Genomic DNA, 18,923 nt, shown 5'->3' with positions numbered 1-18,923 from the left:
TGTACACATTTGTAGGTTGGAAATCATTTCCTGAAAGTCATGGATTCATTTTATTTTGACTTCCACCATTACTGATGTGAAGCTTGAAGTGATTCTTGGTCTTTTGGATGTGACTTACTTTTCTCTCTGGAAACTTCTTTCCTTTGTCCTTGGTGTTTTGAAATTTCACCACAATATACTATTGTGTGTGGATCTGTTTTCATCCATTATTATGGGCCACTGTGACCTCTTTGATCTGGTAATTGAATAGTTTGGGGAGATTCTTTCTTTGATTTTTTCCATTTTGGTTTCTTCTATTTGGGACCTTCTACTTTTGAGTGTTGGTCTTCCCAGCTGATTCTCTAGTATTTTACCCCCCCCCCCCCCCGCCATCTTTCATTTCTTTCTCTTTCCTCTACTTTCTTGGAGATTTTCTTAATTTTATCCTCCTTTGCATTTATAACTTCTAAGATTTTATTTTTTTGTTTTCTAGATGTTCCTTTTTATAGCATATAAGTTTATTTTTGTTTTGTTTCTTGAAATTTTCTTCTCCCTAAATAGTCTCTGTCAACTCAAACTTACAATTTCACAGTTTTAACCCACTTTGTATCAATGTTAGTGTTAGTTTTCTTTTTCTCTATTCAATAAACTGATTTTCTCAACATTTATCTACCAAAGAATGTACCCTCTCATCATTGATTTATGAGACCATTTTTATTATTTATATTTTGCCTCTAAAATCATCTGACTTGCTTTCTATAATTAGCCTCACATTCTTCTTTAGATCTGGTGGTTGAACCTGTTTCTCTGCCAACAGGGCTCCTCTCCTCACTTCTAATTTGTGTTGTCCCTCCAACCATTGCCTTCTAGCCCCTGTCTACAAATACCACCTGCTCCCTCAGCACTAAATAACATTTCTACTATCTCTAATAGATTTGTCTCTCCAAAGAGAATTAAGCAGAAAAATGCATTTATTTTATGACATTCCTCGAGGAGATAAATATCAAGAAGTTATGGCATTATGGTTAAAAATTCTGCTTTGTTAAAATTCTTAGTCAAGAAATGAGCGGCTTAAGTAGAAATTATGAAATTATATACATTCATTTTCTAAGGGCCATAATGTTTGATTCATAACTGGATGAGGTCCTCAGAAGAGTCTGAAGAAATCTAGAGATGAATATCTCAAGGTTATATTCTGATGGTTCCTGACACTGGTGTTTCCATGTCAGTGGGCTTAATTTGCCATAGAGACAATACAGCGTGGGAGCTGTAAACATGTTTTAATAGTGGTGATGCATATTGACTTCTATGTACTAAGAGTCTCATAAAAATACCAAATATTCAGGATGCCCTATGAGAGATAGCGCTACCTAGAGATGAGAAATCAGAGACTTATAGAAGTCAAGCTCTTATGTAAGAGGAGTAAGAATTCAAATTCTGATTTTACTCTGAAGCCCATTGTCTTCTGCTAGTCATAACTATTTCTTATTGTAACATTAATTTCTGAAGAGAGGTGCTCCCCTTCTTTGAGGTCATTCTATGGTTGTTTCATGACTACGCTGTGTTTCCCTGGCAGGTCATTGTGCAGCGCTGCCTGTCAGGCAAGGATATGTCTCACGTGAAGGCCGCCTGCATCATGTGTGGATACCTGAAGCTGCTGCCCATGTTCCTCATGGTGATGCCGGGGATGATCAGCCGCATCCTGTACACAGGCAAGTTATGAATTCATAAATCCTCTTTTTATTATGCCTGAATTCTGGGTAGTGGTTCTAAGATGTATCAAGACTTTGACAAATTAGAAAACCCATTATCTACAGAGGTAAAAACAGAATCCCAAGTGGAAAGAACAGCTGCGCAGAGGGTTAGAAGCAAGAAATGTTGGCATATTTGACATTATCTTCCCTTTTCTCTTATACTGCATGCCTGTCTCCTTGCAGACTTTGAGTCTGAGTCCTGTTTTCATGAGTGGCTTGGATTTAAGTTAGTCTACAAGATAATGCAGAAGAATGAGGTAAAACTGGGAAAATATGAATTGAGTGAGGTGTGATGGTTGAGCCCAAGGATATCTCTAAATGAGGAAGCCTTTGAGATACACTGTCACTTTTTGGTCCTTCCAAGATGGTTGGAGAACTGAACCAACCTTCTCTGCTTTGGAATTGGGTTGTTTGGGTATTTTCTTTAAAAAATAAACTTTCTTTCTTTATTATGAAGAGTGAAGGAAATATAGCCAAATATTTTTTGGTTAATCAATGCCTCTGGTTTCTAATGGGCAATACATCAGATAACACTGAATCTACTTCATGTTTTCTCAACTGGGCATCAGTTTATTTAGCTGAAATTTGTTAAGATGAACATCAAGTGACTGACATCCCTTCTTATTGCGACATTGCAGTGTTGTCTATAACAGTAAAGAAAGTATAGATATCTAACAAGTAGTGAACAGCCAAAGAAATTATTATATACCCTCTTTATAGAAAATGGCACAGGATTTCCCATCATGGCTCAGCAGAAAAGAATCTGATTAGTATTCATGAGGACGCAGGTTTGATCCCTGGCATCTCTCAGTGGGTTAAGGATCTGGCATTGCTGTGAGCTGTGATGTAGGTCACAGACACGGCTCGGATCTGGCATTGCTGTGGCTGTGGCATAGGCCAGCAGCTATAGCTCCAACTCAACCCCTAGCCTGAGAACTTCCATATGCCGTAGTGCGGCCCTAAAAAGACAAAAGAAAGAAAGGAAGGAAGAAAGAAAATGTCACAGAAGAGACTGAAGACTATCTTAAAGCTTGAGAAAATGCTGAAATTGTTATTTTAAGTATAAAAAGCAGTCTATAAATATTATCTCAACAATTACCATAGTTATGCAAAAAAAGATATTTTTGGTGGAAAAGGATTAGAAATGAATATTTTATAACTAAAAGAAGCTAAACTGCTAAAGTGTTAGTATTCTGCATGGGGTTTTTTATCAAGTTTGCCATCTATTGCTGTAATATTGTTTTAAGCAAAAAAAGAAAATTACCCAGATATTGTGTAAATGCCACAATGAAGCGTGATATCATCCCATGTGGGGCAGTCGCTGCAGCAACCATCACGATAACACCTGTTCTTAGGTGTAGGTGGGAAAACATTGGGCTAAGTGATGAGATACACGAATAACTTGGGTGTTATTGTCATTGTAGTGGTGGTGGTAGAAGTGGGAGTAATGGTTGTTTCATCTCTGGAGTTCTGTGCTCCTGGGAGGATTTCTGCTCTTGCAGCTTTCCTGGAGAACGGAATCAGCCTCTCGTGTTTGCTCTAGTGCACTTATTTCTCAAAGAATAACCCTGCGCCTTAGGTTAGTACACAGGAAGCTACAGGCGTGAGACAACTAGGCAGTCATATTCTGGGCAAAGAAGGACCAGATCCATGGTATGGAGTTCAAAGCTGAATCTCCAATGTCTAGTCCTCTCATTCATGACCTTAGAACTTGTCTCTATGTCAAATGGTTGTTAATCTTACCTATTTGGGCCCCACTCACTGAATCTACTTATCTGAATCCCTCCTCAGAGAAGGTGGCCTGTGTAGTACCTTCTGAATGTGTGAAACACTGCGGTACTGAAGTCGGCTGCTCTAACTATGCTTATCCAATGCTGGTGATGGAACTGATGCCCAGTGGTAAGAAAACATCCACGCTCTAATGACTGGATAAAGAAAATGTGGTGGGGGGAGTGGAGATAGAGGTGTAGATAAGGGAAGAGTATTCAGCCTTTAAAAAAGAAGGAAATCCTGCCATTTGCAACAACATAGATGAAGCCAGAGAACATTATGCTGAGTGAAATAAGCCAGGCACTTAAAGGCAAATACTCCAGGATGTCATTTATATGTGAAATCTAAGGGTACAAACTTTTTGTTACAAGATGAATAAGTTCTGGACAGCTAATGTACAGCATGGAAACTATAGTTAATAATAAAGTATTGCTTGCTTGAAATTTGCTAAGAGAACAGATCTCAAGTATTATCACTACAAAACCAGAATAAGATAGCCATGTGAGGTGATAGATATGTTAATTAGCTTGATTGTTGCAATCATTTCACACCACATTGTATGCCTTAATTATATACATTGGATATACATTATATACATTGTATGCCTTAATTATGTACTTGTCAATCATACCTTGATAAAGATGGGAAAAACTTCATGCCTCAGAGGCCAGGTCTAGAGATGGGCCATGAGAAAGTTATAGTTAGTTCTTCCTTCCAGTAATTCAATTGCCTTCATCAAACTTTAAGTACCTGCCATAGGCTACCAGCCATGTTCTTGGCCTGGAGAATACAGGGATGAACCAGATGTAATTCCTATTAGAAGAATCCCTCCTCCTCTGGTTTCAAGACTGTCTATCAAGGCAATGAAGAGTACTTAAATTATGGGTTTATCAGTAAGAGTTGCATAGTAAAAACATAAATTCAGAGGACTAGAGGTTAACTCTTTATCCTTTCTTTAGAACAGTGATATACAAATAATAGACTCAATCTATTTAACTTACAACTGTTTATTAAGTGACTACTATGTGCCAGACAGTGCCTTGGTGCTCAGAAAACATCCATGAAGTAGGCATAAAATCATCTATCCCGTAGAACTCACATTCTGGTTTCATGAGATAGAAAATAAACCACACATATGAAATAAGTAAGTTATTAGCTTGCTAGAAGGTGATCTGTAGTGATCAGAAACAGAGCATGGTAAGTGGCTCAGTAGTGACTGCGTGATCTTGTACCTTAGGTTGGCTGACACTTCTGTGAGCTTTCTCCTTCATGACCCACATGAACACAGTGAGGAGGAAGGGCGCATGACCCACAAGTGACATGACCCATTCACCCCATTCCACACCTGGTCCTGGGAGGCCTAGGGGCATTACAAATAAGCAGAGCAAGCTGAAGGGTGAATTTGATATAATATTTCAAAACTCTTTGCTTTGCCCCCCAAAGACTTCCTCAACAGAACCTCCCACTAGGCTTTTCCCTCTCTAGTTCCCTAACTCTTTAGGAAGCCAAGAGTTCCTCCTCAAGTAAAGATGATAGCACAAAGTTTCCTCTCTTTCATATGATCTCTAAGTTTACATTTATAACTAAAATTCTATGCTAGGTTATTCTCAAATCACCAGGGAATATGCAGGAAATGCCAAATGATGACGTGTGTTGACTGACACATCAGTTAGTGAGTGTTCCAGGTGACGCTTCATCTTTGAACAACTCTGATTTGACAAGGCCCTTGTAGATCACTGTGTCCAGTTCCTACCCAGTGATTTTATCCTTTTCCACACTAGGACTTCGAGGCCTGATGCTGTCTGTCATGTTGGCCTCTCTCATGAGCTCCCTGACCTCCATCTTCAACAGCGCCAGCACCCTCTTCACGATGGATCTCTACACCAAGATTAGGAAGCAGGCATCAGAGAAAGAGCTCCTTATAGCTGGACGGTGAGACATTCCTGGTTTCTGCCTACAATTTCTCTGGAAAAGGGCACATTATAGAAATGAATTAGAGCCTCTTCATCTTTGGTTCAATGAAACCAAAGCATTCTAGAGTGGGAGGAGGAGACGTTAGAGGACACCTACTCCAACTTTCTCTCTTTCTAGATACAAAACTTGGGCCCATACTTTAAATATTTGCTTTTTCCAGATTTTCAAATGCCTCTGTTTCGTATTTCTTCCTCTCCTCACACCCTCCACCAACCACGCCTTCATGAACCTCCATCAGTGTTTTTCTTTCCTCTTTTTTCTTTTTTGCTTTTTAGGGCTGCACATGCAGCATATGAAGGTTCCCAGGCTGGGGGTCAAATCAGAGCTACAGCTGCCAGCCTATGTCATAGCCACAGCAGTGCAGGATTGGAGCTGCATCTGCAGCCTACACCACAGCTCACATTTCACAGCAACGCTCAATCCTTAACCCACTGAGCAAGGCCAGGGATCGAACCTGTGTCCTCATGGATGCTAGTCAGATTTGTTAACTGCTGAGCCACGATGGGAGCGCCCCACCAGTGTTTTTCATGGGGCATAAACATCCTACTTACTCTGATAGACTAATGTATTGTCTCTAGAAGTTTCCATGTATACCACATGATGATAGTAACAGGTTAGGCCATCCACACACTACTAGAGAGAAGTTTAACAACTACATTCATTAAGAAATAGGGGACCAATGGAGTTCCCGTCATGGCGCAGTGGTTAATGAATCCGACTAGGAACCGTGAGTTTGTGGGTTCGATCCCTGGCCTTGCTCAGTGGGTTAAGGATGCGGCATTGCCACGAGCTGTGGTGTAGGTTGCAGACGCAGCTCGGATCCTGCGTTGCTGTGGCTGTGGTATAGGCTGGCAGCTACAGCTCCGATTACACCCCTAGCCTGGGAACCTCTATATGCTGTGGGAGTGGCCCAAGAAATGGCAAAAAGACAAAAAAAAATAGGGGACCAAGAGAAATTGACCACCTATTTAAAAGACTGTGCGTTGTTGAAGACAGTTACAATTGCTTTAGTGAATAAAGTACTCGAGGGGAAAACTTCCAAGGACCCACTTGGTTCAGATCTTGACTCTGGACAAATGCTATAGGAGAGGAAGAACAATAAGACATTGGTACTTTTGTGGTGGTGAAAGTTGTACTAGAATTCAGCAGGCCCAAGATGCCAAAGTCCACTAAGAGATACATGATCTTGGGCATTGTTGCCCTCAATGATAAATTATTGAGTTTTTCTTTTCTATCTTTTACTAAATGTCTACTATCTCCCGGAACACAAATATGAAAAAAGAACATATATGTGAAAAATAATTTCTGGCTTTGTGGGACTTATGCCTTTGCAGGGAAGATAAACAATAAGTATATTCTATACCTAGTAACAAAAGGTGTTTGGTAGAAAAGCAAAACACAATTAAAGGCTGGCGTTTACTTGAGAGAGATGCTCAAAGTTCTCTCTTGAGGAGGTAACATTTGAGCACAACCCTAAAGGAAGTGTGGGAGTGAGTCTCCTGGCTTTGTGGGGATGAAACAGTAAATGCTGCACTATTATAATGGTCACGTGTGTGGTGTGTGTGACGACCACAAGGGGTGAGGTTGGCACATGAGGAGCAGCTGGGAAAGAGATAGGAAACACAATCAGAAAGGTAAAGGGAGGTGAGGTCATACAGGGCTATTTAAACCATAACAAGACTTTGGATTTTATTCCACCTGTGATAAAAATTAACCAAAGATAAGAGAGCAAGGGAAGCATGTGATTTGCTTTCCACCATGATAACAACAAGGATAGTGGGTGTTATCAATTGAATCTTTACTGTGTTCTAGGCATCCTGATCAGACTCCACATTTAGTTATTGCAAGGTTGCAGAGATTTTGTAAAGATAAAATGAGACACTTGTGCCTCAATCCCCCGCTTGTCCTCCTCTTCTCCCAATCCCCACCTTTCTGTTTCGGGTGAGCACAGAGTAGTGATAACATTTTACAAAAAGTCCAATAAATTGTATTTGTTTGCTTCCTTGTACAGCAAGCACAAGAATATTGTGGAGTTTAGAAAAGTGAATCAGCCATGCTCCCCGGAGCCCAGTGCTTCCGTAGGATCTTTCTGCTTATCAATGTTTTAACCAATTTTTCTACTTGTCAAAGTACTCAGGTAGTAAAATGCACAAATTAATGTTTCTGGTCAATTCACTCTGCATTCTGGATAGAGGATGTTTTAATTGTAATCTATGCAAACTGACTTAGTTTCTCTCAAGCTATAAAAAAAAGACCAACATGGGAGTCTGCTTCCTTTATCATACAAAGAATTACTTATTAATAGAAATAGTGTGTTGTGTATTTAACAAAGAATTGCTTATTAATAGAAATAGTGTGTTGTATTATTCTCATTAGAGAATTGTTAATCAGTTGCTGACATTCAAACATGTAATCTCATAGTTGAAGATATTATGACTAATTATAGATAGACAGTTGCTTTATTAGCATTTTACTAATCATTAGGCATAGTATGGCTTCATGTGAAGTCAAATAGATTGATTTTATCTGGAAAAATCAATGAATAGCCACAGAATGAATTCAAGAACTAAAGCATAATGGAATTACCAATAAGGCTTTTGTTTAATATTTAAATAATTTTGTTTTCTTCCCAGGCTATTTATTATTCTATTAATTGTCATCAGCATTGTGTGGGTCCCATTAGTACAGGTTGCTCAAAATGGACAACTATTCCATTACATAGAATCAATATCTAGCTACCTCGGGCCTCCAATTGCAGCTGTCTTCCTGCTTGCCATCTTCTGTAAAAGAGTCAATGAACAGGTAAGGGAAGATCTGGAAACTTCTCCACTGCTGGAATGACAAAAATTTTGTTTTCATTCACCGATAGAAAAATGCAATCTTTTCCACCCTATTTATATAACTCAAGGCTTACCCAGTTTCAACTGTGGTCGGCCACAATTCCTGATTCTCACTAAAATGAGTCAATGTACAATTTGCACTCCTAGTACAGTCTTTATATTTCTTTTTTTATAGCTAAATTTTTAGTATAGTTTATTTACAATGTACTGTTAATTTCCACTGTACAGCAAAGTGATCCAGTCATACATATGTATATACATTTTCTGACATTATCCTCCACCATGTTCCATCACTAGATATACTTCCCTGGGCTATACGGCAGGATCTCATTGCTTATCCACTCCAAATGCAATAGTTTGCATCTACTAACCCCAAACTCCCAGTCCATCCCACTCCCTCCCCCTCCCCCTCCCCCTTGGCGACCACAGGTCTGCTCTCCATGTCCATGAGTTTGTTTTTTTTTTTCTTCTGTAGATAGTTTCATTTGTACCATATGTTAGATTCCAGATACAAGTGACATCATATGGTATTTGTCTTTCTCTTCCTGATTTACTTCACTTAGTATGAGAGTCCCTAGTTCCATCCATGTTGCTGCAAATGGCATTATTTTGTTCTTTTTATGGCTGAGTAGTATTCCATTGCGTATATATTCCACATCTTCTTAATCCATTCATCTGTCAATGGGCTTTTAGGTTGTTTCCATGTCTTGGCTGTTGTGAATTGTGCTGCAGCTAACATAATGGTGCGTGTATCTTTTTCAAGGGAAGTTTTGTCTGGACATATGCCCAGGAGTGGGATTTCTGGGTCATATGATAGTTCCATGTTTAGTTTTCTGAGTTACTTCCATACTGTTTTCCATAGTGGTTGTACCAATTTACATTCCCACCAACAGTGAAGGAAGGTACCCTTTCTCCACACCCTCTCCAGCATTTGTTGTTTGTGAACTTATTAATGATGGCCATTCTGACTGGTGTGAGGTGGTACCTCACAGGAGTTTTTATTTGTATTTCTCTAACAATTAGCGATGTTAAGCATTTTTTCATGTTGGCCATCTGTATATCTTCCTTGGAGAAATGTCTATTCTGGTCTTTTGCCCATTTTTCAATGGGGTTGTTGTTTTGGATTTTTTTTCCTTTGCTGTTGAGTTGTATAAGTTGCTTGTGTATTTTAGAGATTAAGCCCTTGTCAATTACATCATTTGAAATTATTTTCTCCCATTCTGTAAGTTGTCTTTTTGTTTGTTTTTTATGGTTTCCTTTGCTGTGCAAAGCTTGTCAGTTTGATTAGGTCCTATTGGTTAGTTTGTTTGTTTTGCTTTTTTTCAGGGCCACACTCACAGCATATGGAAGTTCCCAGGCTAGGGGGTGAATTAGAGCTATAGCTGCCAGCCTATGCCACAGCCACAGCAATGTGGGATCCAAGCCACATCTGCAACCCACACCACAGCTCACAGCAACATAGGATCCTTAATCCACCAAGCAAGGCCAGGGATTGAAGCCGTGCCCTCATGGATACTAGTTGGATTCATTTCCACTGCACCAGAATAGGAACTCCCCATTGGTGGGTTTTTTTTTTTTTCTGTTGCCTTGGGAGACTGACTTAAGAAAACATTTGTGTGGTTGATGTCAGAGAATGTTTTGCCTATGTTCTCTTCTAGGAGTTTTATTGTGTCTTGTCTTAACATTTAAGTCTTTAAGCCATTTTGAATTTATTTTTGTGCATGAAGTAAGGGTGTGTTCTAGTTTCACTGATTTACATGCAGCTGTCCAGTTTTGCCAGCACCACATGCTGAAGAGACTTTTTCCCATTTTATATTCTTGCCACCTTTGTCAAAGAGTAATTGACCATAGGTGTCTGGGTTTATTTCTGGGTTCTCTATTCTGTTCCATTGGTCTGCATGTCTGTTTTTGTGCCAATACTATACTGTCTTAATTACTATAGTTTTATAATATTGTCTGAGGGCTGAGATAGTTATGCCTCCCGCTTGTTTTTTTTCCTTCAGGATTGCTTTGTCAATTCTGGGTCTTTTATGTTTCCATATACATTTTTGGATTGTTTGTTCTAGTTCTGTGAAAAATATTTTGGGTAATTTGATAAGGATTGCATTGAACCTGCAGATCGCTTTGAGTAGTATAGCCATTTTAACACTATTAGTTTTTCTAATCCAGAAGCATGGACTATCGTTACATTTCTTTGAATCTTCTTTAATTTCCTTGATTAATGTTTTATAATTCTCAGCAAGTCTTTCACCTCTTTGGTTGGGTTTATTCCTAGGTATTTAATTTGAGGGGCATGATTTTAAAAGGTATTATATTTTTATATTCCTTTTCTTATATTTCATTGTTAGTGTACAAAAATGCAACAAATTTTTGAATGTTAATCTTATATCCTAATACTTTGCTAAACTCATTGAACAGTTTGAGTAGTTTTTGTGTGGAGTCCTTAGGGTTTTCTATATATGCTATCATGTCATCTGCAGAGAGTGATAATTTTACCTCTTCTCTTCCAATTTTGATATCTTTTATTTATTTTGTTTGTCTTTTTGCTGTGACTAGGACTTCCAATACTATGTTGAATAAAATTAGTGAGAGTGGGCTTCCTTGTCTTGTTCCAGATTCCAGCAGGAAGGAATTCAGCTTTTCTCCATTGAGTATTATATTGGCTATGGGTTTGACATGAAATGACTTTTATTATGTTAAGGTGTGTTCACTCTATTGGTAAGTTTTTATCATGAATGGATGTTGGATTTTGTCAAATGCTTTTTCCGCATCTATTGAGATGAACATATAGTTTTTGACCTTTCTTTTGTTAATTGGTGTATAACATTGATTGATTTGTGTATGTTGAACCATCCTCTTGAACTTGGGATGAATCCCACTTAGTTGTGGTGTATGATCTTTTTTATATGTTGTTAGATTCAGTTGGCTAAAATTTTGTTGAGAATTTTTGTGTTTATATTTATCAAAAATATTGGCCTATAGTTTTTTTGGTAGTGTCTTTGTCTTGTTTTTGTATTAGAGTGATGTGATGGTGGCTTCAAACAATGTCTTTGGGAGTGTTCATTCTTCTTCAGTCTTTTGGAAGAGTTTAGGGAGAATGGGTATAATTGTTCTTTGTATGTTTGGTAGAATTTGCCTGTGAGGCCATTTGGTCCTCAACTTTTGTTTATAGTGAGTATTTTCATTACACATTCAATGTCATTTTTAGTGATCAGTCTGTTCAGTTGATCCGTTTCTTCTTGATTCAGTTTTGCCAAGCTGTATGTCTCTAGAAAGTTGTCCATTTCTTCTAGGTTGTCAAATTTGTTGGTATATAGTTGTTCATAGTATTATCTTATGGTTTCTTGTATTTCTGCAGTATCCGTTGGGATTTCTCCACTTTCATTTCTTATTTTGTTTATTTGGGTTTTTTCTCTCCTCTTCTTGGTGAGTCTGGCCAGAGGTTTGTCAATTTTGTTTATCCTTTCAAAGAACCAGCTCTTGGTTTCATTGATTTTTTTTCTATTGTTTTTTGAATCTCTATTTTATTGATCCCCTCTCTGATCTTTATGATTTCCTTCCTTCTGCTGACTTTAGGGTTTTTTGTTCTTTTTCTAATTCTTTTAGGTGGTAGGTTAAGTTGTTGATTGAGATTCTTCTTTTCTGAGGAAAGCCTGTGTCACTATGAATTTCCCTCTAAGAACTGCTTTTGTGGCATCCCATAGATTGTGAATGGTTGTGCTTTCATTATCATTTGTCTTGAGGTATTTTTTAATTTCCCTTTCAATTTCCTCACTGACCCATTGGTTTTTTAGCAGTATGTTGTTTAGTCTCCATGTAGTAAGTTTTTTCTCATTTCTTTTCCTTTGGTTGATTTCTAGTTTCATGCCATTGTGGTCAGAGAAAATACTTGAAATAATTTCTATACTCTTAAATTCAGTGAGGTGTAGTTTTGTGCCTCAGTATGTGGTCAGTCCTTGAGAATATTACATGTGAACTTGAAAAGAATGTATATATTGTGATTTTTTTTTTGGATGCATGTCCTGAAAATGTCGATTAAGTCTAACTTTTCTATTGTTTCATTTAGGATTTCTATTACCTTATTGATTTTCTGTCTAGAGGATCTGTCTATTGATGCAAGTGGGGTGTTAAAGTCTACTATTATTGTATTCCCATCAATTTCTCCTTTTATGTCTGTTAGTATTTGTTGTATGTATTTGGGTGCTCCTATATTAGGGGTTACATTTCTTATAAAATAGCATATACATCCACATCACAGAGCTTAGGGACACAAGTTTTGGAGTAAGACTGCCAGGGTTCATCCTGGTTCTACCACTTAATAATTGTGATCTTAATCAAACTGCTTGACTCTCTATAAGATTAAGCTAAGTACCTACCTTAAAAGATTGCTGTGAGGATTAAAAGAGATTTTTAAATATGAAGTATTTAGAAGAAAATCTACCACATTTGCGAAGATTCAAAACATGTTTCTAATTATGATATATATAGTTTATTGATTACTATGGATCATGTACCTTTAATCCCTTACCTGTTTGCAGATATTGGCCTTATAATATTTTCAAATGAGGAACAGATGCATATATATACGCTTTCCATATGTTACTTAATATTAGTAACTGAGATCTTGGGATTCAGGCTAAGGTCTTTCTCCATCCAAAGCTCATAATCTTAATTCATATGCAATGCTGATTCCCCTAAATATAATGTTTTGATCAGGGGAACAGGGGATACATGATTCTACCCTGACCAATGTCTCAGAAAAAATAAATGCTTTTAAGTGTCAAAAGCTTGAGAGAGTTGCCAAAGCGTCTAATGTAAACTCTTTAAATTGTATAATATAAACCATAGTTACATTTACCCCACAAAATAAATCACAAGTTTTAAAATCTATATATAAGGTCAAAGTCAAGGAAAACTTCATTATGGGTCAGGGTAGGCATTAGTGTCCTGGAGTTGGATAACCAACAGTGGGATGATATTTCAGAACCAACGAGAGCGATAGCCCATTGGTAACACATATTAGCAACTTTTTCCTGCTTTTGCTAACCTTGTGGTCAATGTTGGCCATTTTTTGGTCCTTAGTGGAGAACACAGACAGGATGATAACTATTACTTACTGGAATGAGTGTCTCCTCTTTTCTAAATACAATAATTTTATTCTTTTCTCTTCCTCAGGGAGCCTTCTGGGGTCTAATCATTGGATTTGTGATGGGCCTCATTCGTATGATTGCAGAGTTTGTCTATGGAACAGGGAGTTGCTTGGCTGCCAGTAACTGCCCCCAAATCATCTGTGGAGTACACTATCTGTACTTTGCCCTAATTCTCTTTTTTGTTTCCATACTGGTCGTCCTGGCAATTTCTCTGTTAACAAAACCCATTCCTGATGTACATGTGAGTAGTGAATAATAGATATGTTCATTTGAAAAGGATTCTTTGTTTTCTAACACTTTAACTGGTGTGCAAATTCCATACATTGGGATTATAGCATCACTAGAGCTAGAAGGAACCCAAGGTACTATCATCCAGTCATTCCACAAAACAACTTGTACCTAGTACATGTAAAGCACCAATGAATAAGTGATTATAAAATGATCTTCATCTTCAAAAAACTTCTCAATACAGTTAGGAGGTAAAAAGTTTTGGAGAAGGATTTAAATAGTGAGTGTGTGGACCTAACCTAGCAATGCAGAAAAAGAAAAATCTCAAGATGATAGGTTTTCAGCAAGACTAGAAAACACCTAGTCCAAGTTAGAACAAGAATCCAAGGAGTTCCCATTGTGGCTCAGCAGAAATGGATCTGACTAGTAACCATGAAGATGTAGGTTCAATCCTTGATCTCGCTCAGTGGGTTAAGGATCTGGCATTGCCATGAGCTGTGGTGTAGGTTGCAGATGCGGCTCAGATCTAGCGTTGCTGTGGCTGTGGCATAGGCCAGCAGCTATAGCTCCGATCTGACCCCTAGCCTGGGAACCTCTATATGCCACAGATGCAGCCCTAAAAAGACAAAAAAAAAAAAAAAGAATTCAAGAAGCCCCAATAGGGGAGTTTTTGCAAAGAAAATGGCTTTTTATACTATAATTCAATGATCAAGAATCTTATATGAAGATATTAGGAATCATAGTAATACAGTGGGAGCATATGCATATATATCAACAACAAACAAGAAAGCCAATTACAGATTCCAGTAAATCTATAGAAGAAAGTCATGAGACAAATATGACTTTGAGCTAGATGATGGATTATCATTTTTAAAACCCATTTGACACGTGGAACAATTTCCTTAGAATGACCTACAACTGGTATTTATCCAATCATATGTCTTGAATCAACAGCACACAAAAAAATTACATAAAAGCATAAATGCTGGCTATTTATTTTCAAAAATTTTAATCCACACACAAACTAACCATGAAAATCTTAAATATATTTATAGAAAATAATTGAAACTCTATAAAGCTTAGCTGTTTTAAAATAATAGTAGTGTTAAGAATTGGAGGTGGGTTGGAAAATGACCATGTAAGAGTATAAATTGCTATCAGAACTTAATAAAGGCACACAGATTCTATCTAAATATGATGGATCTGGAGTTCCCGTCATGGCGCAGTGGTTAACGAATCTGACTAGGAACCATGAGGTTGTGGGTTTGATCCCTGGCCTTGCTCAGTGGGTTAAGGATCTCTGCATTGCTGTGAGCTGTGGTGTAGGTCACAGACGTGGCTCAGATCTGGCGTTGCTATGACTCTGGGGTAGGCCAGTGGCTACAGCTCCAATTAGACCCCTAGCTTGGGAACCTCCATATGCCATGGGAGCGGCCCTAGAAAAGGCAAAAAACAAACAAACAAACAAACAGATGGATCCAGAGACAGAGTTTAAGGAGATATTTTAAAAATTGAAAGAGTAACCACTAGGCAAACTGAAAGCCAAATTGATGTAGCTAATAACAGTTGAATGATAGGGACAATGAAGGAGGCCAAGGTATAGCATAAATTAGATAAATATTTGAATTTTAAGACATTGTAAATCCAGAGATAGGAGTTTTAAACATATTATTGAAGAGTTTTGATAATTACTGGAAGAATTAAAAACAAATAATTTTAAATGGTTATCATTGTTTTGTAGGTGAGTGGGGTGGAAGATCTTTTGTTTGTTACCTATACATTTCTGTGCTGGTTGATTTTTTTTGTGCTATACAGTAAACAAATGTATCATTGCGTGATTGTAAACACTTGCCTATCACTAATGTGCTCTGGTCTCTGGTTAGTTATATCGCCTGTGCTGGGCTCTTCGGAATAGTACAGAAGAACGAATTGATTTAGATGCAGAAGAGAAAAGACACGAAGAGGCTCATGATGGTGTTGATGAAGGTAATACCTGATTTACATTTGGCTTTCACATAGAAACTCTATGTGCCTGGATTTGTTTAGGATTTGTTTTTTTTAACGCTATGAATTTTTTTATGCTATGAATTAGATTTATGGCAAGCTGAAACCTTAAAATCGTACTTTCCCAGCAACAATTTGTTACACACAAAATCCACCCCTTCATCCACTTGTCCATTAGTCTATCTGTCAATCCAACCATCATCTATTCATGGATCTGTGTGTCAGCTGTTTCTGCAGGATTCCTCTAAAACTTAGAAGTGATTATAACCCTTCTTTACAATAACCTGTGACAGGAGTTTCATTTCCCATGTTTTGTGATCTTTTTTTTATTTCTTTGTTTCAGATAATCCTGAGGAAACTCGTGGATGTCTCAGGAAGGCTTATGACTTGTTCTGCGGTTTGCAAAGGAAAGGCCCCAAACTGAGCAAAGAGGAGGAAGAAGCCCAGAAAAGGAAGCTGACAGACACATCTGAGAAGCCTTTATGGAAGACTATAGTGAACATCAATGCCATCCTCCTCCTGGCAGTGGCAGTCTTTGTCCATGGCTATTTTGCCTAAACTCTCTCTGAGCTACTAGAATATTTATTAAATAAAGGATAATTTTCTTGATTTTTCACTTGTGTAGTTTTTTGTTTTGCAAAGCAGATAAGCACTTGGTAATTTTATTGAACAGGTTGACTATAGACTTGGTTTTTAGCTTCTGTTGTTCCTTGCGTCAATAAAGAAAAAGAAGGAGTTGATAATTTGGAAAGTCAGTGAGCTGACTCTACATGTATATAAGCTAGGAGCACTGGATCTAATTTCTTTTTTACAGCTAGCCAGGCAGATTACCCTACCTTACACTTGCTTTCTGCAATTTCCAGAGATTTCCACATAGAAGGAATGCCTCTCCCAACTCTGCCTCACAATATAATCACCTCATCCATAAATGTGAACTTCTTCTGTCTTCCTTTCATTGATCTCAAAGATGTGGAAAATAGAAATATTTTCTCATAGTTGAGGGGAAGTGAGCTGGAAATGCCCATTGTAAATTATGTTTATGAATTTACTGGATATTATCAGCTAATGTCTCAAAAGATGCTCCGCTAAATGTTAGCACATCAAGCCAGTGATTTTAGATTACTTTAAAAAAACATAATTCATATAATGCATCTATTTAAAGTGTAAAATTCAGTCATCTGTTTTAGAATAGTCATAGAGTTGTGCAACAATTACCAGAATCTAATTTTCTATATTAACATTAATTCTTTATTGGCATTGTTGCTTGAATATATGTCTTTATTTCTATTTTCTTCTTTCTATGAGTTCAATGTCTTTAGATACCACATATAAGTGAAATCATATAGTATTTGTCTTTCTCAGACTGGCTTTTCTCACTTAGTATAATACCCTTAATGTTCATCCACACTGTAGCAAATAGCAAGATTTCCTTCTTTTTCATAGCCAGAATATATTGAGGGTTTTGATTAATAATTCAACTTCCTTGTTATCATTCAATCTTTTGCATTCAATCTTTGTTACCAATAACAAGTAAGTAATCCTTCTTTTTTGGGGGGGGGGGTATCTTTTTGTCTTTTCTATGGCTGCTCCCGCGGCACATGGAGGTTCCCAGGCTAGGGGTCCAATCGGAGCTGTAGCCGCCAGCCTATGCCACAGCCACAGCAACCCGGGATCCGAGCCACGTCTGCCACCTACACCACAGCTCACGGCAACACCAGATCCTTAACCCGCTGAGCAAGGCCAGGGATCGAACCCGCAACCTCATGGTTCCTAGTTGGATTCCTTAACCACTGTGCCACAACGGGAACTCCACAAGTAAGTAATTCTTTGTGATTCCTACTTAGTAATGTGTATTCCACTTTTTTCTCTAGGTTGTCTAATTTTTTGGTGTATAATTGTTCACAATATTCTCTTATAATCCATTGTATTTCTATGGTATAAGTTGTAAATTCTCCTGTTTCAGTTATTGCTTTACTTATTTGAGTCCTCTCTCTTTTTTCCCTCGTTAAGTCTAACTAAAAGTTTATCAATTTGTTTATCTCTTCAAAAAACAACACTTAATTCCATTGATATTTTCTATTGTTTTTCTGTTCTCTATTTCATTCATTTCTGCTCTGATATTTGTTACACCTTCCCTCTGCTAACTTTGGGCTTAGCTTGTTCTTATATTTCTAGTTCCCTGAGGTTAAAATTGGGTTGTTTAATTGAAATATTTCCTTTTTTAATGTAAGCATTCATCATTATAAACTTTCCTCTCAGCACTGCTTTTGGCATGAGTGTTTCTATTTTTATTTAAGATTTTTTTAATTTCAATTTTGATTTTATCTTTGACCCATTGGTTGTTTAGGAGTGTGTTATTTAATTGCCACATACTTGTGAGTCTTCCTGTTTTCCTCCTGTTACTAATTTCGAGTTTCATACCACTTTGGTCAGAAAAAACACTTGGTATAATTTTATTATTTTAAAATTTGCTGAAACTTGTTTTGTAACCTAGCATGATCTATCCTGGAGGATGTTCCATGTGTGCTTGAGAAGAATGTATATTCTGCTACTGTTGGAAGGAATGCTCTATAAAGGCCTGTTAAATCCATTTGGTCTAAACCATTGTTCAAGTCCAGTGTTTCCTTACTGATTTCTAATCTGGATGATCTATCCATTATTGAAAGTGGGTAATGAATTCCCCTACTATTACTGTATTGCTATCTGCTACTCCCTTCAGATTTGCTAATATTTGCCTAATATAATTAGGCAATCTGATTTTGAGAGTATATGTATCTACAATTGTTACATGTTTTTTGCTAAGTTGACCCATTTATCATTCTAGAATGGCTTTATTTTTCTCTTGTTATGGTTTTTTACTTGAAGTTCCATTTTTTGTATAAATATAGCTACCCCTGCTCCATTTTGATTCCCATTTGAATGGAGTATTTTTTTTTGTCTTTTTTTTTTTTTTTTTTTTTTTTGCTATTTCTTGGGCCGCTCCTGTGGCATATGGAGGATCCCAGGCTAGGGGTCAAATTGGAGCTGTAGCCTCCAGTCTACACGGGATCCGAGCCATGTCTGCGACCTACACCACAGCTCACGGCAATGCCAGATCGTTAACCCACTGAGCAAGGCCAGGGATTGAACCTGTAACCTCATGGTTCCTAGTCGGATTCGTTAACCACTGCGCCACAATGGGAACTCCCACTAGTGTTTAATTTGACAATTTGACCTCTGAGTGT

General features: G+C 37.6%; 1 protein-coding gene across 9 annotated transcripts in view; it reads left to right on the top strand.

Annotated features, from left to right (window-relative positions):
• Positions 1–16,308, top strand: part of LOC125116370 (solute carrier family 5 member 4) — a 231,698-nt gene extending 215,390 nt beyond the window's left edge. For all 9 annotated transcript variants that reach the window (XM_047761549.1, XM_047761552.1, XM_047761550.1 and 6 more), the window contains 7 exons: positions 1,556–1,691; positions 3,525–3,632; positions 5,285–5,435; positions 8,111–8,279; positions 13,493–13,708; positions 15,579–15,681; positions 16,043–16,308. In XM_047761549.1, the coding sequence (XP_047617505.1) occupies positions 1,556–1,691; positions 3,525–3,632; positions 5,285–5,435; positions 8,111–8,279; positions 13,493–13,708; positions 15,579–15,681; positions 16,043–16,257 (1,098 nt within the window). In that variant the 3' untranslated portion in view covers positions 16,258–16,308. The remainder of the gene's footprint in view (positions 1–1,555; positions 1,692–3,524; positions 3,633–5,284; positions 5,436–8,110; positions 8,280–13,492; positions 13,709–15,578; positions 15,682–16,042) is intronic.
• The last annotated feature ends 2,615 nt before the right edge of the window (positions 16,309–18,923 follow it).

This window comes from Phacochoerus africanus, chromosome 15 (assembly GCF_016906955.1).
Source record: "Phacochoerus africanus isolate WHEZ1 chromosome 15, ROS_Pafr_v1, whole genome shotgun sequence".
Taxonomy (NCBI): Eukaryota; Metazoa; Chordata; class Mammalia; order Artiodactyla; family Suidae; genus Phacochoerus; species Phacochoerus africanus.
Note: the sequence above shows the minus strand (reverse complement) of the source record. Positions and strands in the feature narration are given on the sequence as shown.